The sequence below is a fragment of the Perognathus longimembris genome, chromosome 2 (assembly GCF_023159225.1).
Source record: "Perognathus longimembris pacificus isolate PPM17 chromosome 2, ASM2315922v1, whole genome shotgun sequence".
NCBI classification, from domain to species: domain Eukaryota; kingdom Metazoa; phylum Chordata; class Mammalia; order Rodentia; family Heteromyidae; genus Perognathus; species Perognathus longimembris.
The window spans coordinates 24015476-24040702 of NC_063162.1; the positions used below are offsets into that span (position 1 = coordinate 24015476).

The following is a 25227-nucleotide window of genomic DNA, read 5'->3' on the forward strand; positions in this document are numbered from 1 at the left end:
TACATGGATAAAGGCTGGATTTCTTAGCATCACAGAACAGCTCCTAGGGATCTTTGATCCCATTGTGACAGCAGCATGGCACACAGCAACAAGTCTACATATCTGTCTCTTGTGCCTCTTGCTTTGGATACCTGTATTCAACACACTGTTTTACAAATAAGCCCAGAAGAGCACATGTTTGAGAGAGGAAGCAAACAAAGAAAGAAAGGGCTTAAGACATTCACTATTTTCTGATAAACACAATAGGGTCACAAGACAAAAATTCAAAGTTAATGTTTTCTTTTTTCCATTTGGGAGTTAGACTATCTTTGCTTGCCTCATTGAATATAGCTTTCATATGGATGGATGGATGGATAGATAGATAGATAGATAGATAGATAGATAGATAGATAGATAGACAGACAGAAAGATAGTTGAAATAAAAGAACAAAACAAACTGTAACCCCTCTGTACATCACTTTGACAATAAATAAGTAATTATTCAGAAAAAAAGATGCTAATAAAAGGTGGCAGAATGTCAGAAGAAGGTCAAAAGAGTCCTAAAGAGTAATAATGGAAGAGCATATAAAAACACGTGTTATTATGATATCATGTTTAGTAATAATAACACCTTATGGTAGGGAATGTCACTAAAATGATTTTAAAGTTAAAAAAAAGTACAAAACAGATCTGGAGGTGTGGTCAAGTGATAAAGAGTGTCAGCTTAGCAGTCACGAGGCCCTGAATTCAAACCTCAGTATCACCACTAGATACATTAATACATTAATGCTTTCTTTAAGGACAGAGGACTACAGATTTTCAAAGGCATCTGTTATAGTACTTTCTTGGGAAATGTTGCTGTTTATTTATTTCCTAGTAGAGATCAGATGAGTCCTTGGAGAATAGGAAGTGGTACAATAAGTTCTGATTATACGAAAATGGACATGAAAACCATTGTTCTTGGGAAGATGGATTGGGTTGAGTGTTATCCTGGGGTCTTTGCAGGATCGTGGCTGTGGACTCTCAGAGAGAACAGAGCTGCTCAGAGCTGGGACAGGTCTATATCTTGGTTTGTCTTCTTTGAACCCAGTGGATGTGGTTTACTTTACGTGGCCCTATCTTCTGTTCTCTGTTCCTCGCAGATTCATGAAGGTGGCTGGGAGCACGGTGGATGCAGTTACCTGGCAACAGTAGGTATTCATCATTTTTTTTGTTCTTACTTTATTATCAGCTGCTATGAAGCTAGAGATAAGGAGAGGTCACCAAGTTGAGAGCTGACATTTAATAAGCTATCCTTTAATCTCTCATGAAAAAAACCCACTGAAAATTAACACCAAATTGTTGCTATGGCATATGCTGTATCGCAGCACTACCAGTTTATTCTGTTATTTTTCAAAACAACCCTCCACACATAAATAAGCAAACAAAATGAACTCTGCTAACACATTTTAGAGATCTGTACTATTATGTACACTTAAATTCATCCGTCACGAGGGAAAGGTGATGGAAGTCTAAGCTAGCCACCCTGTCTCCTCAGGCTTTTCCTTTGGGAATAAATTTCCTTGTTTAAGAGAGGAAGTAGTTTTAACTGCTCCATATATCATGTGAAAATAGAGACATTTCATTCTATTAACAGCTGTGGTGTTAATTAGCACCAAGCAATTCACTAATAGGAAGCAGGTTAAAAACAGAAAATATGGAGAGAAGGAGGCAACTCAAGAGAGGCAATAAACCTCAGCACTCCAGAGACAAGCTTCTGGTAGCCCAACGATTGTTTGACTTGCAAGGGTAATTCTCTGATATCTAAACTTAACTATTATTTTCATCTTTTCGTGGCATTTGGGCCAGGATGGCTACTATTGGGTCACAATGTCTGGCCAGTTTTTGTACTGAGTCCTGCTATTTTTCTCTGTAAAAAGTCTGACCCTCCAACATCTTGGTCATCTCTCACCCACATGTGGTCCTTCCCGGATCAGGCCCCTTGTGCTCCCACAACAGTCCCTGCCAGCCCTCAGTTACCCTAACCCTTCCCACTCAGCACCTCCACTGTCTTGTCTGACTCTTGTTTTACGTTGACCATCCATTGGAGATCCTTGACAGGTATGAAGGAATGAGAAGTACACGTTGTTTTATTTGTGTTCGTTTCATTTGGCAGCACTGGGGACAGAATTTGAGGTCTTATGTTTGTTAGGCAGATGCTCTACAACTGGAGCCAGTTCCCTCCCCTTTTTAGTGTGTTGGTTAATTTTCAAGTAGGATCTCATCTGATGCCTGGGGCAGGCCTGGGCTGTAGTCCTCCTGCTTGTAATTCTTCATGTCATTGGAGATGACAGGCATGTGCCACTGTGCCCAGCTATGGTGCTTCCCCTGTATCCAGGATACCAGGCAGGTACCATTGTATACAGTCATTAGTTAGAATGTGATCACCTGCCCTATTGCTCCTAGCCCCAAAATGGACAAACCCATTATATTTGTCTTCCTAGTTCCTTGTTTATTACGGCATGTACAACAACTCAGTTATTTTTTCTCATAGCTTGTTTTTGAGGTTTGGCTTCTCTAGAGTGGCACTTATTCTGTTTGCCAGGTACTTACTAAGGTGATTGTACATTAGATATTTCCTGTGGAGAAACAGAGCAAGGATCATCATAACAATGTTCCAGAAACTGTCCTCCAACTTTATATGTGCCTTAGCAGACCCGACCTTCATAACTATCAAGTTGGGAAGACACTACTTTTACTTCTGTTTTCCTACAGCTTTGGGAAGTTGTCGAAATCCAAAGACAACAACAGAAATGCCAAATTTGTGGGCTTGAAGTTGAGTCTCTCTCACTGCAAGAGCTTTATCACTTTAACTTTTATCGCTTTAACAAGACAATATCCTTTAACTGAAATTCTACCTCAGCACTCAGCCCAAAGACTATGTGGATAATGTTGCATAAATGCCAAAATCTGAAGAATTTATAGGATTTGTAAGGAGAGATCATGAGATCAGAGTAAGAAAATTACTGGATAAGAATATATGGTTTCAATTACCATGGCTGACAGGGAGAGATCAGAGAAAGATGTCTTCTGTCTTCAAGCACTCTCCTTGGCACAAATGGAATAAAGTGAGCCTGGCAGGTTTTGTTTTTTTTCTTATAGTGGAGAAATACATTTTAATAAATACATTTTATTTATTGGCTACTAAAAATCATTGACCATGTCTCTAGATGATCATCATGTATTTGCAATTATGCCAAAAATACTTCCCAAAGCAGGAAAAGGGTTGTGTTTCTTTTGGATCAGCATTCATTTGGGGATGAGTCGCACCTGGAATCTACCATTTATCCATTTTCAGTCAAGACTTGGATAGTCATGGAAGAATCCCAGGAAATCCTAGCTAGGAGGATTCAATGAAAAGCAGAAACCATGTCCTGTTTCTCCAACCCTGAGAAATGCTGAGGTGAACATTTCCTTAAAAATACGACATAAAGGAAATCAAATCTCTGTGGTTCGATGGTTTTTATTTAGAAGCTCGTACTCCTGGATTTATTTTAGAGACCAAAATATATGATTGAATCATTGGTTCTACACACCAACTCATTGAGCAAACCCAGCAAGAATTAGTGAGATAAAGTTCTAATGACAAGTACAATGGAGGAGCTTGTATCAGAATTCCCCTCGTATGGATTGCAAGGGTGACATGTGTGCATCCATTTTATAACACAAACACTGGAAAGTGACCAAAAGGAGATAGAAATGAGAAGAACATTAGCAGACCTTGAAAGAAGAGAAAAGCAATGAGTGGGACAACTTTTATATGAGTTTTTCACTAGGGTTACTCAACAATCCATGCAGCATGAGGTATTTAGAACTCAACGTACATGAGTGTATTGGCATTGGGTGTAAGATGGGAATTTCAGAGCAGAAATCTCACTTCCCTCCCTCAACTGCTTGATCTCGGAAATCCATATATGTACCAGGAGACTCCAGAGAGCCTATTGGGAAGCAACAGCTGGAAGCTTGGAAGAAAAAAAAAAAACAACTGAATAGAGTTCAGCTGCTCTCTGTCACAAGAGAGACAGAGATTGGAAATTGAATCCTACATGTTCAGAATGACTTCACAAATATTTTGTTTCCTCCAGTGAAACCTAAAGGAGTTGTACCTTAGGTGTAGTGTCTGCCAGGACTAGGATGAAAACAACCCATGTGAAGGCAGGACAATTGGCCATTTCTTCAGCCTCCTGTGAGTTCTGGAACCAACATGCTCCTATCCTTATAGGATATTACCTGCATATCCAGAACACAATAAATCGTTACTAGACCTGAAAAGAAAGAAGAAAATGTGGCCCAACCAAGGCAATAAGCAATAAGAGGATCCAAATATGAGAATAAACTGGTCAGGATCTTAAAGAATACTGTAAATAACCAAACAATTAAGGGCAAAATATCAGTATTGAGTGGTTACACAGGAAATAGCAGTGAATTAGAACTCTAAGTATGTCTGTGAGCACAATTCCACTCTCCGCTCCTGTGAGATCAACTTTTGGAGCTTCCAGTGAAAGTGGGTAAATGTGGTATTTTTCTTTCTGTGACGGATTTATGATTGTGTCACATAACAAATTGTCCTCTAGGCTCATCCATGCTGCCACACATGACAGGATTTCATTCTTTAGAGATGGATGGATAATATTCTGCCAGCAAAGTCCTCTTTAAAAATGAAGTAAAGATGCTTTTGATCAATGAATGGCGGTTGATTCTTGATACAGGAAATGCTAACAGGAGTAATTCAGACAGAAAGGCACTTAAGCCAGAAGGAAACTTGGATTCAAAAAATAACAAAGAATATTAGAATTGGTAAATTTGGGGTCGAATATAAAACATGATTTTCCTCTTTATTTAAATAACAATGGATTAATTAAAAATCAAGTGTATTACAGGCATTACAACATATAGATGCAAAAATATATTGCACAAGTATTGTGAAGAAAACAAAATACTGTAAAAGATGAAGAAAGGAAAAGGCAGTACCTGAACTTATACTGCAAAGTTCTTTTCCATATAGCAGAGAATATTTACTCTAAGACTGTGGCAGGGCTGAAATTTGTATTTATAGAGGAATCACTGAAAAAATATTGGAAAGTATATACCTAAAAAGCCATATTAGAACTCTGGTAGAATACTAAGAAATATTTATTTTGAATGAATGGATATCTGTATACATTCTTGTCTGGTATATATGAAACATCTAACAAGACAAGCCCTATGCTCAGTTGGAAAACAAGATTCTTTGGGTGCATGTATGTATATAGTAGAGCAGGAACTCAGGCCCCCCCCTTTCTCTCTCTCTCTCTCTCTGTGTGTGTGTGTGTGTGTGTGTGTGTGTGTGTGTGTGTGTGTCTCACTTTTCACTCAAAGCTGGAGCTTAGCACTTGAGCCACATCTCTTCTTCCAACTTTTTACTATTTAATTGAAGGTAAAGCCTCACAGATTTTTCTGCCTGGGCTGCTTTTGAACCTTGGTCCTCAGATCTCACTCTCCTGAGTAGCTAATATTACAGGCATGAACCAAAGCTCATTTTTAAAATTTTCAAAATATTCCTTTTTTTTCATTCTTTTCCTTGTTCCTACAGTATCTTCTACTTTCTCTCTGCAGATAACAATTTTGGTTTTACTTTATGTTTTTTCTCCATTCAGCCCCTTTTGTCCTTTTTCTAGTAATGTGTCTCTTCATTACTGCTACTTTGTAGTCTCTTCATACTGTTTATATATATTTTATAAAATGAATGCAGAGACGTCACCATTGCAATCCATAAACACATATGACATTTATATTTAATATATATAGCATATATGTTTATGTATACATATATAAACGTGTGTGTGTATTCTCCCCAAATTTCTGATGATCTTTGAGTCACTACTCTTATTTTAAGAGTATTAAGAGAGGCATAAAAAGTTGGTTGGCCTATTTTTCATGGACCAACCAGTAAAGACCTGCATGAGGTAAGGTGACTGAATCATTAAGGCACCTTTACCTCTTGTATCTGTTGGCCTTTTCTCTTAGACAATGCAGTTGCTTCAGAGAGGAATTTTCTGTCCCCCACTTAGAAGTATAAATCTTCTAGAACCTGCTGGCTGGGGCTGTTAGTCTCGTTGTTTAGAATCCCTTAATTTTAGGTATGGTTTTCCTTGACCACATCTGTGGCTTAGTGGATTGACTCTAGCTCAATTACTAACTGCTCTGATTTTGTTCAGAATGAAGCAGTTCCCAGCCATACAGGTAGTAATTCACTAATTCTTTTATCACATGGCTCTTCACTCTTGAAAAATACTGTTAACTCCAAATCACTTTTGTGCATGTCAATACTTATGGTAGTGGAAAACATCTAAATACCCAACTCTAAATGTCCCTCCATTGGCTCTTCCAAATAAAAATTTCGTTCCATTAAAAATGTCCAATTCAATTTTACAATGGTTAATCTTGGGATTATAACTATAGTTTGCTATGAAGCAAGTATGCATGTATCCCATTTAATTGCAGGGAATAGTTCTTAAATGTGTGCTCAATGGTGGAATTTAATAGATTTATTTTTATTCATTATTATCAAGGCCATTTTATCACATGTTATCAAAGTCATTCTCATAAGGCTGGACTTCTTGTTTCATTGTAAAAAGTAATAATGACCATCAGGACAGTAGACTTTTATTGAGTAGACTTTTTAAAAAGTTATGTCCATCAATCGATGTGTTTTGTGGTGTATGTGTATGTGTGTGTGTGTGTGTGTGTGTGTGTGTGTGTGTGTATAACAGTACTGGGGCTTGAACTCAGGGCCTCTGCTCATTTAGCTTTTTCCTCTCAAGTCTGGAGTTCTACCACTTAAGCCACAGCTCCACTTCTGAGTTTTTGATAGTTCACTGGAATTAAGAGTCTCATAGAATTTATCCTCAAGTCTCTGCCTCCTGATAGCTAAGATTATGGGCATGAACCACAGATGCCCAGCAGATTTATGCATATTTTGAGGCAAAAGAACCCTTGCACTGTTGAGATATTAATATCAGCTTCATGATTACAGCTAATGCTTTGGTAAGTTTCTGTATCATTGGGAAGGGCTATTGCTATGATTCTTTTACTAACCTTCCATTCAATGAGCAATCAGCAATACCAGCTAACCTCTGTAATTTTCCAGCTAATGAAGTTAACTTACTGCCCTCTAGGATGCTTTTCTAAATGTTTAAATTTAAAAATAATTTGAAAAAATTATTGCAAAACAGCATGGTAAGTGCTCTCATATGCACAAGAAAGATTTTAGAATATCAGAATTATAACTTACTAGATGATGATGGGGTTACCCATGTTATAGTAGGTTGAATAGAAAATAACAAGTAAGAAACAAACTGGGTTGATATTTGAAAGCATATATATGCATGACCCCATAACTATATCTTAGAAAGGTCTAGGAAGCACAAATGTATAAGCAAACCTTTCATTGTCAGAGCAATGTCAAATTCAATGTTGTAGTGACTAGTGAAAATGCTAGACATTTCCAAGATAATGAAAGCAAGACGCCCAGGTTAATAGTTCACATTGCTTCATAGCAATGTGAAAAAGATTCTTAATCTCAACGATGGCTGAAGCAGTCTTAGAGCTTGCAAGAGTCCCTGGACCACACCCAGAGAACTGCTGAAGTAGAGCAAGGATGAGAATCTGAGCAATCCATTGCTTTCAGGCCATCCATCCATCATGGTCAAACATGCCTCTGCCATGTTCAATTCCTGAAACTGTCTGCCGTTTGGTAGCAAAAAATCAACATGGTTTTAGGTTTCCCTCACTGAAGTTATAGAATTCAGCTTTCTCAGTCATTGTTCTTCTTTCTGTTTTGTAATGTAAACTACTGCTTTTTCCGGTTCTGTTCTCTTCTCTTGTACGTTAATATCTTTTTACTTTTTATATTTATTTATTGATATTTATTTTTCTTTTTTGTCAGTCATGGGGCTTGACCTTGGAGCCTGGGCACTGTCCTTGAGCTTTTTTGCTCAAGGCTAACACTCTACCCCTTGAGCCACAGTGCCACTTGTGGTTTTCCCGTGGTTAATTGAAGATAAGTGACTTTCCTGCTCAGGCTTGCTTGGAACCACAATCCTCAGATCTCAGCTTCTTGAGTAGCTTGGATTTCAGGCATGAGCCACCAGCACCCAGCTTATATTTAGTTTTTGACTCTGCAATTGTTCTAAATTAGGGAGGGAGCTTTGGTAAATGCCTGCATTTGAACTTCCATGTTTAACCTGAAATCCTACTGTCTGTACTTTTCTCCTTCTGGGATTTCTCTTAGTAAGACAAGTTTTGATTTTAATTTTTCAACATAATACAACATAAATTTTTAATGAATTCAAGTCAAATTAGGCAAACAACAGGAGTTCCTAATGCTTATGCTCTACTACAATGAAGGAATAATAAACATCTCTCGCTTTGTGGTCCAGACATGTTGTATTCTTAAGTTTATTGAGTGATTGTGGGGGTGGTTGAGGATTGAAGACTGTTACTGTCCTGGAGCTTCCTGATTGAGCATGAAAACCCAACTCTATAGAGCCATTCAAAGTGTGCCTTTCAGAACAGTAGCACCAGCATTACCTGAGAGCATGTTAGCATGTTAGCATTGCCTGGTCCCATTGCAGACCCAGGGAATCATAAGCAGTTGGTTTTAAGATTCCAGGTGATTTTGATGTGCTTAAAAGCTTGAGAATCCCTGTCATAGGAGAGGCTTGCCTAGATCCGGTTTCTGAGAATACATCCATCACCTGATTTTTTTGGCATAAAACTTATTTCAGTAGCTTCTTTTCTGACATATGGATGGGAGAAAAGATGTAAGAAATATCTCCCTGGGAATTGGCCTTTCGGAAATTCCTGCCTCTTGTCAAAGTCATAGCTTCAAGTCGTTTAATTTTCAATAAGTTTTTCTCTCATATAAAAGTCAGCACTTTTCCCGCTTTGGTCTTAGTCTGCACTTATTTACACCATTCTTCACTTCTGCTGTTGCAGAGAAACAAAATATGGCGCGTACATGACAGCTGGAAGCTTAAAGGTCAATTCTAAGAGATTGATTTTATAATTTAGATTTTAAGCTATATTCAAAAAGCATAAAAATGAGCATTTTGAAAAGTCATTGCAAGAGCAACTCTGAATTTGCCCACAATATAAGTGAACATGAGCAGAATAACTCTGAGAATAGCATCCATTGGAAATTCATGAACATTTCGAAGGTAATGAGACATTGGAAGGACTTGCTAAGCAAAGATTATGTGGGAAAAGGAGCAGCTGAAGAAATTCATCACATAGATAGCCAATTTTACAGGAAAAAATTGCTAACAAAATGTGGACCTTATTTAGAGAAAATGTTGGACCAAAAGATCTAAATTTCAAAGATTTAATTTGAAAAGTAAGTGATTCATGGAAATATTGAAACATTTCAAACACTATTTGGAAGCAGAGAACTTACAGGCTGGTATATTGTGGTTTGTAGAATGAAAAAGAGCTGTGAGGCCAAATAGGCATTAATAGAATCCTTTTGACCCTTAACAGATTTATGACCTTGGAGGAAAAAAAGTAAATCCTTCTGTGCTCAGTTTTCTCGTCTATACTGTGGCATGGATACCCATTTCAGAAGATACATGAAAAAGCACTTGGCCCTGGAACATATGATAGATTGAGCAGAAGTTCTCTCCTGTCTTTCTATGGTCCCTCTTAAGCCCCTTGGCATTTATGAAAATATCTTACTATAGCACCTATTCTGATTCTCAACATTTGACTAGCACCCTGTAGAGCCTCAAGACTTTTGTCTGCACCCTTTTCAGCAAAGGGGAAAATTGAGTGATTCTGTGGGCTATTCTGTTACATTTCATTCATCCATACAGAACATTTTCTCTAGCACCTACTATGGGAAGGCACATACAAGCGACAGAAGAGGCAGCAGAAAGAGACAAGAGCCTTTGCCCTAGGATGCTTAGCGGGCCTCTAGTGTGCAAGGAGTTTATCCCTCTGGTGATCTCTACTGCAAGCAATGTTCATTCTCTTGCTTCTGGAAGAGAAAAGTGTGAGAGAGGGATTGTGCTGCTCACAGAAGTAAGGACCACAATAGAAAGAGAATTTGTCTGGGTCCCAGCAAAAGCGATCTGCAGAAATATATACCTGCTGCAGAGGATTTCAAAAAGAATGGGCAGGTAAAGTAACCATTAAACACATGGAGAAAAATATATAATGAAAGGAAAAATAAGAGAGGAGCAGGGGAAAGACTTCAGGAGATAGGAAAGGAAGGGAGAGGAGAGAGGAGAGAATACGGGGGAGGGGCACAAGAAGATCTGAGAAGGAGAGGAAGGAGACAATTTTCTAAAAGATAAAAAACCAAAAAGCTCTCTGTTTTAAGAAATAGACAAATATTCACACACATCCCTATATGTACCTGTATATACATATATATATCTTCTTTTTGTATATTATATATCTTATTTTACTTTAGTGTCTCAGGGGATTCAACTTTGTACTAACTTCTCTTTAGAAATGATCCAAAGCATTGGTTTGGTCAAATAACAGACTTGAGGTCAAGTTCCTGACCACCTAATGTCTATGTATCCTTGAGCAAGTTGCTCGGCATTATCATTGAGTGTCCATGTCTTTGGAAAGTATGTGAATAATGCCTAGAACCCAGATCGTGAGCTGCTTACCCTTGGTGCAAAGGCTATTTGTAACTTCAGTCTCAGCCTAATGCCAGAAAGCTGTGTAGTTTCCATTGTTTCTCCCTTCACCCCAGAGAAGCTATCTCATGGGTCTGCTCTTGATATGAGTGACAGCTGGTAAGCTATTCCCTTCCCATTCCAGAATAGATAGACATATGTGAAACCCCAAGGAAGGCACAATTGAACGTTATTTCCAGGTTCCTTCTAATAAAACCCAAACCCACATCTGGACCACCTAATTCCTGTAGACTTCAAGCTCTAGATACAAATGCATAATATCATTGTCTAGATTTCTAGGATACTACCTCATACTGACCCCCCTCAATCAGTAAATAGTATCTTACATAAGCCTTCTTCACCAAAATCATCTCAGTTCTTTCACCTCTTTTTCTTCCTCTAGATTCTTGCCTTCCAGTTTATTTCAAATCTTCAAGCTAGCCAAAAAAACTCACTGATTTCCCCTGGTTCATTGAGTAGCCTAACGGGGAATTTTAACAACAGCCTCAGCAGGACCTGAGCTGTATAGTTCCCAAGAGAGTACAGTGTTTCATGGAGACCTAGATATCCACCAGCAAGCATTCAGAGCCACAGAATAAAAAGATGGCATCTTCCTAGATGGGACTTAAAGAAGAAGAGTAAACTTAGAGTGAGGCATAGATTATATGCATGTTTAACACCGTGAAAGGTGCTCCCTCTGCTTGAGGAGGGAAGGTTGGAGAGGCATTGGCCTACGATCTTGCAGATAGCTAGGAACACCTGCTATTCGTGAAGCACATTGGACACAGTCCAGAGGGGCATCTTTCAAAGGTATGGATATTCCAATGGCCATTTATAGATACTGAGGAGGTTTAAAATCCCAATGTCATCCTTTTGTCTTTATGCCAGATCCCATTTGTCTTTGTCTCAATCACCTTGCAGCCCAGATGACCTCTTACCTGAGTGGTTAAATCCATCTATCCCATAATTGCTGGAAATCAAAGATCAGCCCCTTGGACTTCACTGTCTCTTTATTTGTTGCACTAGCCTGGATTCCAGTTGGCTGATTTTGAATCCTCTAACACTTTTCTTGGATGAGTCATTGAACAAATTCCAGCTTTTGCATTCTATAGAATATCCATTCACTCAAACTGTTTATTGAGTATTTACTCCTAGGCCAGGTACCTTTCCAGATACATAGACTATGTCAATGAACCAAACAGGAAGAATCCCCATGGCTTGAAGAGCTTATATTCAAAGGGAAGGAAGTAACTCTGATACATTGGATAGTATATTAGAAGGTCAAAGGCTGGAATATGGGAAGTGCTGATAGGAGGCGAGCACACTGCAATATTCACTGGTTTTTTTTTTTTTTACAGGGTGAGATTTAAGCCAAGTGTACTGTTGGTGCTTGTCTTCCCAGGTTCTTTTCTGATTTGGACAGACCACAGCAAGACGCTAGGCAAGATGGGGATGGGGGATCATGCTTTTGTTTACAGCTCTTTGTCCACAGTAACAAGCAGCAGTAACAAGCTCAGGAACCCTTGCCTCACAGCTCACAGCACACTGGCCCAGCCCAGCATGGTCTCTCGGGTATTAGCTCTGCACAGAGCATCCACTTGATTCTCTTCACAGGTTCACGTTGTGTCAACCCTCCCGTGACAGTGCAGTGTCCAACAAGGGTGTCACTCATTATTTTCTTCTGTTCTTCAGCTAACCATTGCACCCTGTTCTTCAGAAGCTACAGCAAGCAAAATCTGACTTGTTCCATTTACCCCACACCAATGTACACAAGGAGGGAGGAGTTCGCTCTGGGGAACTGCCTGGTGTTCAGGCAGAAGGGGCACCTAGATTGAAAGCTGTCACTTGGAAGTGAGTCGCAGGTGTCTTAATGGTTTCCCCACAGAACATGCCACGTATACACATTTAACATGGCAATTGTGATTATGACTGCCTAGTAAGTTTTGGTTATGATGATCAATTACATTATTACAGAAGCTTCCTTTCTAAATGCTCAATAAGTGCAGAGGTTTTAAGTGATTCCCTAGCACTGTGTACTGGTAGCTCCTCGAAGTTGCTATTTCTTCCCATAGATGGTCTTGATTTTTAAATAAAATAAAATATATTTATTATATTTGAACAATTTCCTTCCTAGGCAAGAGCCATGGATAATATGTAAACTATGTTATATTAAGGGTTTATCTTTTGAGGAACCTCCATTCTGCTTTCCAGAGTGGTTGAACAAGTTTACATTCCTACCAACAGTGTTGTACCACTTCCTTTGGGCCACATCCCCATCACAACTATCTGGTATTGTTAGTTTTCTTGACAATGGCCATTCTAACTGGGGTGAGGTGGAATCTCAATGTTGTTTTGATTTGCATTTCTTTTGTGGCCGAGATGTCAAACATCTCTTCATGTGTCTACTGGCCATTCTTATTTCTTCTTTAGAGAAATCTCTCTTTAAATTCTAACTGGGTTATTGTTTCTTTGAGGATTTGTCTTGGGGAGGTTTAATTTTTGTGAGCTCCGAGTATATTTTAGATATGAGGCCCTTGTCTGTTGTATGGATGGTGAAGATCTTCTCCCAATCTGTGGGCTTTATGTTTATCTCACTATCTATGTCCTTTGCTATGCAGAAACTCTTCAGTTTGATGCAATCCTATTTATCTACTCTTTCTTTGATTTATTGTGATTCTCGACCTTTACTTAGGAAATTTCAACCTGTGTCAAGAACCCTATCCCTTCCTGTAATATTTCAGGGTATCTAGTCTTACTTCGAGGTCTTTGATCCATTTTGAGTTGATTTTGGTGCAGGGTGATATATAAGGATCTAACTTCAGTTTTCTGCATGTGTATAGCCTATTATACCATCACGGTTTGTTGAAGAGGCTATCTTTCTTTCATCCTGTGTTTTTGGCTTCCTTATCAAATATTAGGTGGCTATAGATCTATGGGTCCATTTCTGGGTCTTCTATTCTATTCCATTGGTCCTTGGGCCTATTCTTTTTTTTTTTTTTTTTTTGGCCAGTCCTGGGCCTTGGACTCAGGGCCTGAGCACTGTCCCTGGCTTCTTCCCGCTCAAGGCTAGCACTCTGCCACTTGAGCCACAGCGCCGCTTCTGGCTGTTTTCTGTATATGTGGTGCTGGGGAATCGAACCTAGGGCCTAGTGTATCCGAGGCAGGCACTCTTGCCACTAGGCTATATCCCCAGCCCCTTGGGCCTATTCTTGTGCCAGTACTAATCTGTTTTAATGACCTAGCAATCCTACTTCTGAGCACCTATCAAATTGACCACACACAAGGCTACACTAAAGCCACCAGCATGACCATGTTCATTGCAGCATTATTTATTATAGCCAAGATATAGAATCAACCCGTATGCCCCTCCATGGACGAATAGATCAAGGAAATATATATACACAATGGAATTCTATGCTTCCATCCAAAAAAATGATATCACTGTATTCATAAAGAAATGGACTTAGAAAGACTTAGAAAACAAATTGTTCTAAGTGAAGCCAGACCCAAAAAAACACAGGCTACATGGTAATAACTAGCATATGCCTATGAATCTACAAGTAGATCCAATGGATAGTAAAAGACAAGTAATTGGGGCTGGGGATATGGCCTAGTGGCAAGAGAGCTTGCCTCGTATACATGAGGCCCTGGGTTCGAGTCCCCAGCACCATATATACAGAAAACGGCCAGAAGTGGCACTGTGGCTCAAGTGGCAGAGTGCTAGCCTTGAGCAAAAGGAAGCCAGGGACAGTGCTCAGGCCCTGAGTCCAAGGCCCAGGACTGGCCAAAAAAAAAAAAAAAAAAAAAAAAAAAGACAAGTAATTACCCCTGCACATGATTAATTAAACAGCAATCTAAACATTCAAGCAATGAGAACAAAGGAGGATATTTTTAGGAAAGGATTGCAAGGGCTCAGTAGGTATATGCATAAGTTTATATAAAATGATCCTAATTGAAATGAACCCCAAGAAATGGAAGTAAGGAGATTTTTTTATTATACTGTTTGTGGGTTTTTTCTTTTCTTTTTTCCCCCCTTTTTTCCTTTGGTTTATTCCCTTCAGTCACTGCTTTTGATTTCTGTACCTTTTGTCTTGTATATAAGTTTATCTAATTTGAGTATGAGAAGGGGAAACCCAGAAATGGTGGGATAAAGGGTGAACCAATTCAGCAGTGAAACCCACTAGATACTGTGTTGGAAATGAACCATACAATTGGAGGGGAGAGAGGTTGGGAGGGGGGAAACTGGGAGATAATGAGGGAGGGCGGCTGACATTGCTCAAACAAAATGTACTTATTACCTGTTTCATGTAGCTGTAACCCCTCTGTACATCACTTTTACAATAAAACTTTTTTTGTAAAAAAAGAAGAATTTATAAAGCTGAGTGGAGAGGATGATAGATGTCCCCAAGACTCCCATTGCTTTTACTAAGTTTTCTTGATTTTACATCAAAAGCTGAAGCCATCCAAAACACAGCCATGATCTAGGGGGAACTTTCCAACTCATGCAGGCATCTTTCCTGTCCACTCTCCCTTTCTCTGAGAATAAAACAATGGGACATTTCATGTTATTAGAATTCTCGTTTGTTATCTTGACAGGCAGGTCTTCACTGGAATAGAAGGTTTTGCATGGTTAGGTTAGTGTTTATATAGTTTTTATTGTTTTGTTTTTTGCCAGTCCTGGGCCTTGGACTCAGGGCCTGAGCACTGTCCCTGGCTTCTTTTTGCTCAAGGCTAGACTCTGCCACTTGAGCCACAGCACAACTTCTGGCTATTTTCTATATATGTGGTGCTGAGGAATTGAACCCAGGGTTTCATGTGTACGAGGCAAGCACTCTTGCCACTAACTAGGCCACATTCCCAGCCCCTATTTAGTTTTTTATAAAGGACTAAAGATGAAAAGAAAAGGTAAGAACTAACACTATCTTAAAACTTCCCATGTGCCAAATACAGTTGTAGCTTCTCTCTCTATAAATTTAAATCCTAGAAAGCTGCCCCCACCCCTGCACTACCTTTGTGCAATAAGAACATTCAGACCAGGATCATCTAAAACATCACCTGGGAATTTTTAGAAAAGGAGATTCCTAGGCCCTACCCCAGACCTTCTGAGTCGGAATCTGCAGTTTAATATGACCCCCAAGTGTTTCATATGAATTTTGAAGTCTGAAATGTACTGCCCTAGCAAGACAAATAATCAGTAACATCATTTTCTTCCGATGAGGTTAAGTATCAGGAAGGGCATGCCATTTGTGTAAGGACTCACAGATAGTCAGTGGTGGCTCAGGATTTCACTATGGTATGTTCTCAGAGCAGAGAGCATGCTCTTCTTACTACACTATTTCTCCTCTCAAGTTCTTCTTAAATAGGTCTATATCCTGATGTTTTATAGAAAAAAAAATAGATGGCTTAGCTTCCACTTGAAAATGCACTTTGAAGGCATTTGTCCCGACAGGCTGAGTATAAACACCTGGCCCAAAGAAGCAGTCTGGGAAGATGGGAACTGATGGTGGTGGGGTCCCAGGCTCCCTTGCTTTTCTGAGGAAACCTGCCTTTCTGCTGAATTAGGGAATCCAGGGATAATTGCTGGCGGGATTCTCCCATAATCCTACTCCAGTGAACAGAAGATGAGCGAATGGGAAGGGTCGGCCATGGCCTGAGGAGATGAGCAGACAAGGAATGTCTTTTTTTTTTTTTTAATGTTTTTATGAGCAAGGAGGTATTTTTATGGTTTGCCTTGAGTGACTAGCCTCTGATGTTAGGAAAGCAGACTGGAACCAGCTGGAGCACACTTTGAATCGCTTGCCACAACAACTTGATACATTTGTCTCTGGTGTCATTCGATCCCTTTAGGAGCTGGTGGACCTTGATGTGGATGTTTGACTTTCAGGCTTAGGCTCTGTGGTGCGCATAACTGTCTGTATTGCTCAGGTTTCATGGAGTGCTCACGATATCCATTTAGGACTTTAGATTCTAGGGTTACAGAACAGGGCAGCCTCACAGTGATAAACCCAGGATCTCACGGAATCACCATTATATTTAGAACCATCATTCTATTTGTAATTCTGATTTCCCCCGGGGGGGGGGGGGGCGGGTGAGGGGGCGTGGAACCACTACCCTACAGGTCTGGAGAAAGTATGGAGATATTCACAGGCAGCAGAAAATCTCAAATGTGGCAATCTATTTCACTTCTTCTCAGGTATTCTTTGCTAGCAACCCTTCTCAAATTAACCCCACAATACAAATTCATGTTAGCAGTTACATCGAACTTTTCTTAGGAAAGCAAAACATCAGCAAGGTTTGAAGGTTTGCAAGGTAAAATTGAATGCACTTGGGCAATATCAAAGCAACTTCAATTTTTTCTCCTTTTAAGAAACTTAGAAATGACTGATGTCTTGGTAACAAACTGAGAATGATAGAGAGAGAGAGAGAGAGAGAGAGAGAGAGAGAGAGTCTAGTTGAGTCCTTAGAGAAAAGTCTGAACTTAGTCTGTGAGTCATGAATCCCAACAGATGCTTGTTCTCTTTGGAAAAGTGTGTGCTTTTTCCTCTCTTGGCTGGGAAATGGTTAAGCACTCTTACCCTATGCCCCAGGCTTATGGCAGCTGCAAGTGAGGTCCTGATTTACCCACACTGCCATGTCTCTGCCCACTATCACCAACCACCAACTTCTCAGAAACCCATAGCTCCTTTCAAATTTCCTGAGATTTCAGGGGGGAAACCATGAAGAATATTTTTGAGCATGTGCAAAATGTAATTTCATTATTGTCTAGAGTTCCATGGGCCTTGTCTGGGGTCAGGCAGCTCCCTAAACAGAATATCTATCATGCTGTGAGCAGGCAGGCTTGGTTTCCTGCTGTTGTTTTGGTGTGGAAATGCACCCACTTCCTGTCTTTTTAAATTCCTCCCAACTTCATTGCAAATAAATAAAAGGAACCACAATGAAGGATAACAGACAAGAACCAACAACAAACATTTCTGTTGAACGTAAGTGCTTTCCTATAGAAATAACGAAATTCGTTTCTGTAATTTTGTAAAATCTACTTACGTCTTGTGTAACTGATCTCGTTTACCAGTGTGTGTTTAACTTTCACATAAGATGCTTTCATGTGAATCACATGCAAAAAAAAAAAAAAATGTGGCCAAACACAAATGCATTAACATTTGTGCTTCCTGTTTTGTGTGGGTAATTTTGTAAATTTGGGGTTAGCCTAATAGGTTTGGAAGGGAGCAAGGAGAGGCCAGCTGGGTTTGGAAAAATGCTCCTCCTTTGCTGGATCTTTGACCCCAGTGAAGAGATAGTGATTTCCCTGTGGAATGTTTTATTTCATAAAGAGCTGAGGTTTGCTACAGGGCGGGCACCAAGTTCTCTGTTCCAGGCAAGGCACTGTCAGGAGCATCACCAGCAGCAGCAAACTTGGTGGTGCTTGATTAAACCAATTGGCTCAGCAGAACAAATGGACAGGGAACAGGATAGTGGCCCTCAAAAATGCTAAGAGAAGGCCTTGGAACTTAAGAGATTTCCCAAGTCTTTATTCTTTACCATTGGAGCCCAAACTATATTTGTTACTTCAGTGAGTTCAAAACACTTCTTCAAGCAATCAATCGATTACAATTGAGATGGACACTATTGTTCTTAGAAAAATGCATGCACAGAAACCACACGCAGATGCATTTATACAATTTCACATAAAATGTCAAGGCTTTTCTGGATTCCCCAGAAATCCAAGGACTATGTTAGGAATTAAGCTTGAGCTTCTCTTCCTTCTGCTTTCACACCCTCATCCCAAATTACCAATTCTCAAGCTCCTTAAAAATGTTATTGATGCAGAACACATGAAGGGGCTACAATATTAATATCAATCAATTTGTTCTGTATAATAAGAGAGACAAGAAAGGGGTTGTGTATAATTTTTAGTCTCTTTCTACATTGCTTTGGTCTATGAGTTGTGTGTGTTTGGTGCTCAAAAATTCCTGTAGAAAGAGTTGGAGATGGTGCACAGAACACATACTTTTAACTCTCCACATATCAGTTTTCTTTAGATCATTTATTTGGGGCCTGTTTAGTCTCTTTGACTTCCATACTCAGCTAGCTTCTCTTCCTGCTCCCAGTCTTCCTCATTTCCCAATCTTCTCAACACCACTACCAGTTATTTTTCTAAAACAAACATCTGTTTTTCTCATTCTTCATTAACTGGTTTGGGGCAGAAGAATGAGAAACAAACCAGTTAATTAAGTGGCAATTTGTTAGATATCTACTATGTACCTGCTATGTTGTATCAAGTACTAGCAGTACACCTCAGAATAAGACTAAATCAGGCCCGCTGTCCTAGAAATTAGATCCTAGAGAAAACTTTTCATTTTACCACTTGAATCAGCTCTTAGAACAAGGCCTTTCATAATCTGGATGCCCTATCCTTTCAGTTTTCTCTCTCCCTCCCTTCTTTTACCCCACCTCCATTTTGAGCCACACCTCCGCTTCCAGCTTTTTGCTGATTACTTAGAATCTCCTGGACTTTAATGCCCAGGTTAGCTATGAATGGCAATAATCAGATCGCAGCTTCCTCAGTAGCTAGAATTATAGGCAAAAATTGTTTTGCCAAGGTGTGCACTTTCATGCTAAGACTACTTTTTCTCTAGATTGCCTTTCATTCCCTTTTCCATCTTACAACATTTTTGCTTTCTTCTAAAGTTCATCCAGTGCTAGACTTCTCCACTGAGCTTGTCTTAATTTATCTGCATACCTCTCAACTCAGCAACTATTGAACCAAAATGTCCTTGCTTTCTCCCTGTTTCCTTTGCTCTTTAAAACTGAGGGTTATCATTAAGCAATAAATTTAAATATCCACAAGAAAGGCAAAAGAAGTAGGAGGAGGAATGAAGAATCACTAGATCCACAATCACATGGAGCGAAGCACTATAATTCATCAGAGAATTATGTGAAGATTGGCTGTTCTCAGTTGATAACTATTGTGTGATATCTAGGAGTCTTTGACAAGATCCCAGTGTCTAAGGGGCTCGTAATGTAGTGGGGAAGATAACAATTTGGAACATGAAACTATAATGAGTAACTCAAAATGCATTATTAAATGCATCACTAAGTACCAGAGAGCTATTTTTTTTTTTGGCACAGACTAAACAAATTATAGATCTTACAATTGAAGGCCTATAAAGAGATCATTTGACTTGGCCTCCCCACTCCAAGTGAGAAAACATCCCAGTTACATAGATGGGTGGGATGCTGTAGAGTCAATGGCACAGGGTGCAAATGGTTGCAGGAGAACCGCACTTTTTCCCCTTCCTTGTGCGGAGTGGTCTCCAGCATTCTCATCTGGCTCGCTATCATCAATTCTCATGAATTCTACTTTGGAAATGAGTCCAGATTCCTAGCACTTTCAAACCATTTCCCTGTCTACCATATTCAACAGTGTTATGCTTCCCCAAGCCAATGTATTGGCTTACATCTATTTCAATAAGCCGCTAGAATGAATGATCTTGTTATTTCCCTATTCAAAATCTCTCAGTGTTTTTTCACTGGACTTAGAAAATAAAAACATGGTCTATAAAGTCCTAGATTGATTGGTTCTCAGACCTCCTGTGGTTCCCACCCTCTTACCCTCTGCCTGCCTCTGGATGGTTTACTGTTCCTTGACTACTTTTTCTTCTTCTTTTTGTACCAGTCCTGGGGCTTAAACAGGGCCTCACATTCTTGCTTAATTTTTCTGTTCAAGGCTTGCACTCTACTACTTGAGTCATACCTCCATGTCTAGCTTTTTGCTGGTTGATTGGAGATAAGAGTCTCTTGCACTTAACTGCCTAGGTTGGCTTCTAACTGTGATCTTTGGAGCTCAGGCTTCTGAGCAGACTGGATTATAATTGTAAGCAAACCACCTGTATGGGGCAATTTCCTATGTCTTGAAGTATAACAGCTAAACTTCTACCTTAGATAGTTGCGCCTTTGCTTCTCCCTTTATGTGGAACTTTTCCTCCAGAAATCTGCATGATACCCCCACTTCTCTCAGCTCCAATGTCACCTTATCAGAGTGGACTTCCCTGCTGTTTTTGGTAAAAGATGATAATCTTTTCCATTGTAGCCCAACACAAGTTGTAACCACCTTCATCATCCTTCCTCCCCCTAAATTTCGTTTGTCCTCCATATGAAACATTTAACTATTACTCCTCCAGCCTGTAAGTTCCATGACAACAAGAGATATTGTCTGACTTCTCTAACAACCCCACTTCCTAGTGAATAGCAGGTGCTTCAAAATAGCTGTTGAATGAGAGAACAAAGACTAGAGACTTAATCAAACTCATCTCTGATGTTTCCTTGGAATAAAAGCCCTTACACCTCGGCCCTGAGTCAACATCACTTATGACTGATGTTAGCTCTCACCTCGGCTGTAAATGTTAAATGACCTCCTTTTATCTCTAAGGGCCAGAGTCCTATCTAGCCTCATAAAAAAAATGTCTTTATTCTTCCTTGAATCATTCTCAAATTTATTTTTCAGATCTCTATCCTCTTCTCTAGACAGATGTCTGACTGGCTAAAAGTGAGCAAGTCAGACAGTATTTGTTGAGCTATATTGTTCAAGCATGTGCTAGATGCCAAACATATAAAACCACCTCTGATTTCCTGGCTGTAAAATAAGAGGATGTTAGACTAGACTAGACTTTCCTTCTCCCAAAGTGCCTTCTAAAGAGATGTAATTTCACAACATGTTAAATAATTGGAGGTTGAATTAAAAAAAGATGTGCTATTAAATAATTTTGTGACACTCTGGACTAATTCATGTTCCTTCACTATGGTCTTCTCAATCTAATATGCGCTGCTCATTTGGGCGGGGGGGGGGCACCTTTGTCACATGCTTCAGGAAAATACTACACCAAATGGTTCATTCCCATTCCTCCCATTTCTAGGAGGTCCTGCTACTAACTGAATCACTTAAGGCTGCACGACTGCACAGTGTGAACATCTTACACCAAAACTTAATTCTTTTAGACATCCATTCCCCAAGTTATTTGTTTCATCTTTGTCTGAAATAGCAAGGGATTAAAAATAAGACATTGGCTTAGTAATAAGTAAAAATCATCTGTAAGCATATATTAGAATACTAATGCAGATTAAAAAGATAGAAAACTCTATCTGTATTCATATATATATATATCAAGATATATATATATATACATATATCAAGATATATATCCTAAAGGAAAAAAGAAACAATTGGTATAGAATGTTGCCTTCTGTATAAAAATATGTAGAGAAAAATATATGTACTGCTTTAGACTTAAAAATGACTGATATACAAAAAAAAAAAAAAGAACCAACCCAATAGCTTTTACTGTCTTCAAAGAAAAATGAGGTGACAACAACATTGAGATTCCATCTCACCCCAGTAAGAATGTCATATATCAAGAAAACTAACAATAACAGTTGTTGGAGGGGATGTGGCCAAAAGGGAACCCTACTTCATTGTTGGTGGGAATGTAAACTGGTTCAGCCACTCTGGCGAGCAGTATGGAGATTCCTCAGAAGGCTAAATGTAGAACTCCCCTATGACCCAGCAACCCCACTTTGGGGTATTTATCCAAAAAACTACAAACAAAATCAAAGTAAAGCCACCAGCACAATAATGTTCATTGCAGCGCAATTTGTCATAGCAAGAATCTGGAACCAACCCAGATGCCCCTCCGTAGACGAATGGATCAGGAAAATGTAGTACATATACACAATGGAATTTTATGCCTCTATCAGAAAGAATGACATTGCCCCATTTGTAAGGAAATGGAAGGACTTGGAAAAAATTATACTAAGTGAAGTGAGCCAGACCCAAAGAAACATGGACTCTATGGTCTCCCTTATTGGGAATAATTAGCACAGGTTTAGGCAAGTCACAACAGAGGATCACAAGAGCCCAATAGCTATACCCTTATGATCCCATAAGATGATGCTAAGTGAAATGAACTCCATTTTATGAAAATGATTGTTATATCAGAGTTGAAACTACTTTCAACATCCCATGTGTATCTGTAGTTTCTACTATTGATGATGTTCATGTATCACCTTCTTGTGATTGTATCTAAACTACCTCTGTAATCTTATCTGAGTGTATGGGAAACAGTGTGTACTGGTATTAGAATTAGGAAATTCAAAGGGAATACCAAAATTGAGAGACAAAGGGTAAAATACGAGAAACAACAACAAAAGCAATACTTGCAAAACTGTTTGGTGTAAGTGAACTGAACACCTCAGGGGGGGGACAGGGGGAGGGGGGAGGGGGGTATGAGGGACAAAGTAACAAACAGTACAAGAAATGTATCCAATGCCTAACGTGTGAAACTGTAACATCTCTGTACATCAGTTTTATAATAAAAACTTAAAAAAAAAAAAAGAAAAATGAGGTGACAAGACATAGAGGTAGGAAGGAGAGTTCTCGTGGTGTGCCCTTCGTTCCTTTTGATTTCTGAGCCTGTGAATCAGCTATTTAAGAAGGAAATTTATATATGTTAAAAAGCAGCCTTAGGCAATTAGGTTACCACAAAGATTGGGAAATTATTGTGTTATATTTTTTTCTTCTAGCCCAGCGTGGTTTTGAGACATCGTTAATCCACATTTAATCATGCTGCCTCCCTTTACTTTCTTCCCACATCCTTTGAAGACAATGACCACTTCCCACTTCCTTCACCAGTTTGCTTACTTCCCAATGGCCAGGCAGGCTGGTGAGGCTTAGGCTGATGATTCCAGCACTCATACAGCTTAGTCTGTGTCAGACAGGTGCATACAACTGCAAAGAAGCTGTGTCAGGGCAAGAATGGGTTCAGAAATGGCTAACAGCCATTCTGAGCTAACAGCTCTGAGTTTAGATGGGTTTCAAGATGAGTCCTAGCGTCTGGTGCCAGCTCAGCCTACTCCTTTTCTGTGTTTCCACTTTTTTTCCTCCAGAAAAATTTAGATAATGGAGTCTGATGTGGGGAGGGTTTGAGAGTCAATGAAATGTGTTGCCATTGAAATGTGTCTGGCATCACAGAGATAGCAAAGGTGTGTATTTCTTTTTCAATCTCTGGGAGCTTATCCTGAGTACATTAAGAGCATTATGAGGAAGCTGAAGTAGAGACACAGCTGATGCCAAGAATGGCCTTCTGGTTCATAAGGGATCCTACTGCCAAAGGCTTTCCAATAGTCAAGGGAGGCTATGGTGTGCCAAGGGTACCATTAAATATCTGTCTTTGGGTCTGGGAATGTGGCTTAGTGGTAGAGTGCTTGTCTAGCATGCATGAAGCCCATGGTTTGATTCCTCAGTACCACATAAACAGAAAAAGCCAGAAGTGGCTCAAGAGGTAGAGTGCTAGCCTTAAGCAAAAAGAAGCTCAGGGAAGGTGCCTAGGCCCTGAGTTGAAGCCCCAAGGCTGGAAAAACAACCAAACAAACAGAACTAAATAGTCTCCTAAATAGTGCTTGACTTGTTTTTCTGAAAGTTTATTAGTCACGTTTTAAAAGTAACCTAGAACTTTCATTATTTTTAAATAGTTGTACAAAGGGGTTTTTATTTAATGTGTTCAATGTATCTTGACCAGTGTCACCCTTTCTACCACTCCCTCTGTCTTTCAATTTTTGACTTGAGCAATTGGTAGAGCAATTTCAGTTGATGTTGTCATCAGCTAAAAGGGGTGAAATTACAAGTAGGTCCAGTTTGTGAAACAGTTTTAGATGTTCAGTTAGAATTTTAATACAGATTTAAATTGGCAGTTGGTTACATAAATCTGCAATCCAAGAGACTTTGGGTAATAGAGATTTTAAAAATCTACAAATTGTCACCATAAAGCTTTGAAAGCAATGAAACTGGAATAGGTAAGAAAGCAAGCAGAAACAGAGAAGCAAACCAAAGAACAGAGACATGAAAGCATTTAAAGTAGGTAACTAAGAACCAGCAAAAAAAGACTAAGAATGAGATGTATAACATAGCAGAAGAATGGTTCCAAAAGTTAAGTGTGTGTATGTATATAAGCTTAGCAAGGAAAAGAACATCCAGGGTATCTGATTATTAAGGATATTGACTTGTTTTTAAAGTTGATTTTAGAATTCTTTTTCAGAGGCATCAGGAAGTTCAGTAATGCATTTTACTGATAACCTTGGACCAATAGAGCCTCTGGATGTTTCCTTGTCTGTAAATGAGGAAGTCCTTACAGTCATGCAGTACCTTGCAGTTCTCAGGTAGGAAAACTAACACATCTAGAAAAAAAGGAGGGAAACAAAAAGAAATCTCAGGCATTTGTTTACCTCTGCACCTATACTGTCATCTAACTTAGAAAATTAATGTGCAGTGAAAAAGATGTGCTAAGAACATCTCCAGGATCAACTCCATCCAGTTCATTAGCACATAGCTAATTATTTATTCATTTATTTCTCCTCTAGTGTCCTCCAGTATATCCACCCCTTCAGTCCCTCTAGATTACTTCCTGTCTTCATCCAGACAATTGGTAGAATTAAATCAGTAGCAGGGAAAGCAGTTTACATTTAATGATCATGCCACTGAACAAGGACTATTTTC

At 39.3% G+C, this 25227-nt stretch overlaps 1 protein-coding gene across 2 annotated transcripts in view; it reads left to right on the forward strand.

Moving 5' to 3' along the window:
• The window catches only part of Hpse2 (heparanase 2 (inactive)), a 436035-nt gene that overhangs the window by 272909 nt on the left and 137899 nt on the right, over positions 1 to 25227 (forward strand). For both annotated transcript variants that reach the window (XM_048338506.1, XM_048338507.1), the window contains one exon: positions 1122 to 1169. In XM_048338506.1, the coding sequence (XP_048194463.1) occupies positions 1122 to 1169 (48 nt within the window). The remainder of the gene's footprint in view (positions 1 to 1121; positions 1170 to 25227) is intronic.